The sequence below is a fragment of the Euleptes europaea genome, chromosome 12 (genome assembly GCF_029931775.1).
Source record: "Euleptes europaea isolate rEulEur1 chromosome 12, rEulEur1.hap1, whole genome shotgun sequence".
In the NCBI taxonomy this organism is placed as follows: domain Eukaryota; kingdom Metazoa; phylum Chordata; class Lepidosauria; order Squamata; family Sphaerodactylidae; genus Euleptes; species Euleptes europaea.
In genome coordinates, this window is record NC_079323.1 from 24,656,848 (window position 1) to 24,662,487 (window position 5,640).

General features: G+C 36.8%; 1 protein-coding gene across 1 annotated transcript; it reads right to left on the reverse strand.

The window, feature by feature from the left end:
• Positions 1-2,761: 2,761 nt before the first annotated feature.
• On the reverse strand, positions 2,762-4,828 carry HMGB1 (high mobility group box 1). The gene is made up of 4 exons (XM_056858911.1): positions 4,648-4,828; positions 4,343-4,488; positions 3,974-4,148; positions 2,762-3,385 (listed from the first exon to the last, which is right to left on the reverse strand). Exons 1-4 carry the CDS (start codon positions 4,795-4,797, stop codon positions 3,212-3,214), a joined length of 645 nt encoding a protein of 214 aa, XP_056714889.1. The 5' UTR covers positions 4,798-4,828; the 3' UTR covers positions 2,762-3,211.
• Positions 4,829-5,640: the final 812 nt, after the last annotated feature.

Sequence of the window (5,640 nt, forward strand, 5' to 3'; positions counted from 1 at the left end):
CACTTTTTTCATCTGCATTCTTCCACAAAACTGTTAGAACAGGCCCAAGAAATCCTAAAGAGCAAGGAAGCCTGCAAATCAAGTAACAAAGTACTTATTTCTTGTTCCATCTGCAAATAACTCTATCAGGAGGCCCCTACTTTTGCTATTGCAAGTTGCACATTGGGACACAATGCCTTTTGCAGGACTGTCTAGTGTGGCTTTATTCAAACTACAGAATGGCAAGGCAGTCGTGCTTCCTGTTCCTTTCCATTCCCCAACCGCTCCACATCCACTGTGTGAGCTTTCACTTCTTTGCCCTCTACCTATAGATACCCAACTGTGTGCATTTCCTGTTTCCCAAAATGAAGACAAAACACATTTAGGACATTCCTAGGAAGTAGATGAAACAGGAAGAATGTGGCACCTGAAGTGAAGATCCTGTTTCCTCTACTTCTTTAGCATCTGAAGGTGCTGTTAATAAATGAGCACCAATTTTTTTTAACCTGTGTAAGATACTGAGCTCATCTTCATTAAGCCCACCCAGCCCTTTTTGAATTTTGGCATTTATAAATCATATTCAAACCGTTTTTGTTCCATATACCTATGATTTTCTTAAGCTTTACTGCTCAGGCTAGTTTAGTCACCTTGGGTAGTCTTTACATGATGAAAGGGTATGCAACTCCCATATGTGATACAGTATGAAACAAGTACTGAGCATGGAGGCCTATATGTGCAAGCCTGATTAGCATTACATTAGGAAGTCACATCTATAGGCATCTGCCAGGAATGGCTCCATTACACATTACGTAGCTGAGTACTAGCTGCTCCACTGCACACCTTATGTTAAGACTCTCACTAGCCAAGTAAGAGCATAAACTAAGCCCAAGAGTTTAGATACTACATCTTAGAAGTTCAGAAACAGGTCTCTCATCAAAATAGCTGTTTAAAGTATTAAAAATGTGTACTATTGTCAGCAACAAAAAAAGCCTTACAAAATGGTAGTGTAGACAAGTTGTGAAATGAACTCAGCAATCCATATATATATGCTTCTGGAGAAAAAAACCTGATCTAAAACATTTCAGAAATTGCTGGAACTAATTCAAGTCTTCAGTATTCCAGATCTGGATGGTGCAACTCCATCTCTAAATATAAAAGCATGATGCCACTTATTGACACCCTACAAGATATACTGCAAATATTTTGAAAACGAAAGCCATCTCAAAGAACTGATTTCTAGCTGCACTGCCCACAGAAGGAATCTTTTGTCTTCCATTATAAGGCACTGGCAATACATTTCCAATGCTAACTTTCTTAATTTCTATGGCAAATAAACTTTTCAGCTGTCATATTTAAAGAAAATCTTAGAATAATACTTAGTCTCCTTGAATAGAAGCATGTTTGGTCAGTGTGACGGTTACTTATTACTGTGACTTTCTTTTGAAAGATTAATACAATTTATGTAATAAAATTATACATTTGCTTGAAACATACTTAAGTGTATAGACAAAGATTTCAGTGAATTCATTTAACTAAATATATAAAACCTCTGTAATTATTACTTTATTAGTATCAACCAGGAAATCAGGTGTTCAGAATTCTCCTGAGTTTACATAAACCAATGCAAGTTGAAGTAAGAATCTTAAAAGTCAAAATTGCATAACAAAACAATACTCCATCAAAAAAGTGTGTAAAATTACAAGAATGCTATCTTTAAACACTGGCACTTGAGAACCATAATTAACTAAAGAATTGTCAATCAATCCCCATATTAGTCTGCAGGTAAACATGGAAGAGGAGTTAGAATTGCCAGCAACTTTTACCAAATATGAAAAAAGAACTTTAACTTTGGTTTTCAGAGCAACCTACGTTTCATCAAATCAGAGATCACTGGAATACCATGTTACGTCTCACACCTAAATGAAAGGGAGGAGGAAGTACTTTCCATACACCTATTTTTAACTTACAAAATGGGCAAACATCCAGAACATGCTATAAAAGGCTAACAGAAAAAACAAATCTCATTTTAGTTTGAGACACGTTTTGTAAATGGGCTAAAACAAGTAAGGCTATAGGAACACATGAATTTTTACAGCTCAAACAATGGTACCACTTAAAGATGTTAGGAAAGTAAAATCTTTTCCCATGGGACATTTTATAGCATAAAACTCTCCCGGCAGTAAGCCCACAAACTTATCACTTGACATGGCATCCTAAAAGGATTACGCTAATTTAGCATTTAACATTACCTGCTTAGGGTACACCCACCTCTGTGTTCAGGTATTTGCAGATATAAGTCATTTCCAGCCAATGGAGTCATACATGAAAATTCCTTACAGATCAAAATCAGAATATAATCTCTCTATTGGTCCTCCAAGGATGCTGATTTGAACTTATTTTCCCCCCTGAAAGTATTCCATGCCACAGAATTGAATTTTACACTTATCAGCCCTCCCAAGACTGGAAAATTTACACAACTCAGTAGAATATTGTACACAGCAAAAGCTGAGCAAATACAGACTGGCTAAAAACAAGTGTATTTTTTTAAATGGCCTGTTACAATAAAAAAACTGCTTTGCATTATGCCTGTACATATTTCTTACCCTATCATGATTATGTAGGGTATGTAGAACAAAGTTCTTGTATCAGCTACTTATGTGAGGAGACAAACTGTAACTCTGACGTGATCCCAAAAGGGTAGATAAAGGACTAGCGTTCCAAGAAAAAAGGGAGGGAGGAAATAATGACTTTACAAGGGCACCTATTAAAAGGACAACAGTACTAATAAAAAATTGCATTTACTTGAAAGCAATCAGAACGTCAACAGCTACAACTTTTTTTTGTTTTGCAATTACAGAGTGGTATTTAGAGAACAGAACAGCTATTATTTTTATGATGCAGAAACAACTGAAGATGAACTACATCCGCATGGTATAACTAATTTGTGCTGTGCACCAACAAGAAACCTGCTTTAAACTTCCATGCCAATTTACAACCCCCATATTGTACTAGGCAAGGTTAGTGGCCATTGAGATACCACTAATAGGACAGGGCTACCTAGAGACACATTTGGTAGTGGGTTGACTATACAAAAAGAAAAAGAAAAGACACTGTACAGTTTAAAAACAAATCTTACACAGCCTTATGTTTCATTTTTTTCTTTAAAAGGAGTGAGTTGTGTACAGGGGGGTTATATTCTTTTATAGACAAGAAAATCTGCTCTAGAAGAGGCTCATTCATCATCCTCTTCTTCTTCCTCCTCCTCCTCTTCTTCATCCTCTTCATCTTCCTCGTCATCTTCATCATCATCATCATCTTCTTCCTTCTTCTTCTTGCTCTTCTCAGGCTTAGGAGCTATCTTTTTTGCTACATCAGGCTTTCCTTTAGCCCTGTAGGCAGCAACATCCTTAGGAAAAGAGGAGTGAGAGGATTTGCTTGACTTATGAATTTCCAGATACACTATAGCAGCTTAAAAGATACACACCCTCCAAGAAATGTGTGCAACTCCAATTTGACAAAGTTATCATTCAAAACCTATACGCTGTCAGTATGAGTAGAGTACCTTAATGTAGAAAAAGAATTTCAGCTTATTAAAAGAAGTTTCGCAGACTTCAATTAAAAAGGAGACAGTGCCACCTTCAGCTTGCAGTAAGTCTATCCATTTGACTTTTACAGAAACTCAGTATATCAAAACTTCTAACTGCAAGCCAAATAGAACTAGGATTACTGTTACTACTAATACCAACATATTTTAACTATGACATATTTTAACATTTAATAGCATTTCACTGGATCTTTTCAATACATTGGCTTCCAAATACACTTACTTGGGAGGCATATTTCAGTAATAAGGCTTTTTAAAAACTAACTCTTTAGGCAATACAAAAGGGGTTGTGTATGTGGAAGGAAACTGACAACAACTAATATTCCAAACTGGTCCCTTCCTTTTATGACACAAATACTTGGAATAGCAAAAACGCTATTTACAGTTTACCTTTTCATACTTCTCCTTCAGTTTAGAAGCCTTCCTTTCATAGGGTTGCTTATCATCTGAAGAAGTATTATTCCACATCTCCCCAAGTTTCTTTGCAACATCCCCAATAGAAAGACCAGGATGTTCTCCTTTGATTTTTGGACGAAACTCAGAGCAGAACAAGAAAAATGCTGAGCTGTAAAGACATTTTAAACCTTTAAAATGTAAAGGTTAAAGCCACCAGATTACACACAGAAAGTTCAGAAAGTTATAGTATTACCTGGAGAACATTATAACAGAAAACAGATTAATACAAAATAAAATGCAGTGAAACACTAACTCACTTGCTGCCCAACAGTGTAATATTTGATAACAAGAAAAAATACTCACGGAGGCCTCTTTGGCGCATTTGGGTCCTTGAACTTCTTTTTTGATTCTCCTTTAGGTGGTATATAAGTTTTCATTTCCCTTTCATAACGAACCTTGTCAGCTTTTGCCATATCTTCAAACTTTCCCTTCTCTTTAGCAGACATAGTCTACAAGAACAATTCCATATGAATAGTCAATTCAAGATTACGCTCAATTCCACAGCGGAATTTTAGACCCTATCAGTGAAGATCTACTGTGTCCTAACAAATCACTGCTTGTAAATTTGAACTTACTTGGCTAATAAAAACACACTCATAACTGCTTACCTTCCACCTTTCTGAACATTTTTTTGAGAACTCTGAAAAATTCACAGAAGCATCTGGATGTTTCTTCTTGTGCTCTTCCCGGCAAGTCTGCACAAAGTAGGCATATGAGGACATTTTGCCTCTTGGCTTTTTAGGATCCCCTTTGCCCATACTGACGATATCTGAAAGAAAGCAAAGGCTCTGGATTTAATCTGATTTTTGTTTCTATACCATATGGTACTGTACCAAGAAAAATGGTTCAAACCAACATTCTGACCTCTATTGTCTTGGACAGCTATCTAACATGAATATATCAATGATTGTAAATCCATAAAAGTATGACTCTTAGCAAGTTATCTGATGACCACTGTGCAACACAGTACACTAGAAGGCAAAATTGGAAAGTTAACTTCTGATAATTCGCTATCAAGGGACTGGTGCTGGAACACAGGCAGGATAATGCTGCTTCAGTCGTCTTGCTTGTGGGCTTCCTAGAGGCACCTGGTTGGCCACTGTGTGAACAGACTGCTGGACTCGATGGGTCTGGGTCTGATCCAGCAGGGCTTTTCTCATGTTCTTATTACATTCTGCTACTAGTGGAACCTTCCACAGTTACTGGGCATAGAACCCTTGGATCCACCAATGATTATTAACATTTGCAATGAAGGTAAATTTGGGAAGCTGCTACTCTTCTCAGAAGTTCTATTTTCAGGGATTTAGCTTAAGTTATGCTGGTACTAGACTCCAAATAATTAGTTTATCTTTCTCCAAATGAGTTCTACACTCATTTAATCTTATGAAGTTCAGTGAGACCTCCACAAAACTGACCCTACAGCGGGGTCAGTACTTTACAATTACTATTTCTAGGAAGAAAGATGCTAAAACATGAAAATCATCTGTTCCCTCCTTTAACTGCTGCAAAAATAACTCTTAGTTTATAATTTCAACACACACACAAATTCATTCTGCATTGCAGTAGCTCAGAGATCTCCGTGCATAAATCTGAACAGATGG

What these genes read in the sequence shown, in the direction of transcription:
- HMGB1 (XM_056858911.1), bottom strand. Translation starts at nt 4,797, where the DNA reads ATGGGCAAAGGGGATCCTAAAAAGCCAAGAGGCAAAATGTCCTCATAT. An exon ending in AATGTTCAGAAAGGTGGAAG is followed by an intron (nt 4,489 to 4,647) that starts GTAAGCAGTTAT and finishes TTGTTCTTGTAG; the next exon opens with ACTATGTCTGCTAAAGAGAA. An exon ending in AATGCGCCAAAGAGGCCTCC is followed by an intron (nt 4,149 to 4,342) that starts GTGAGTATTTTT and finishes ATGTCTTTACAG; the next exon opens with CTCAGCATTTTTCTTGTTCT.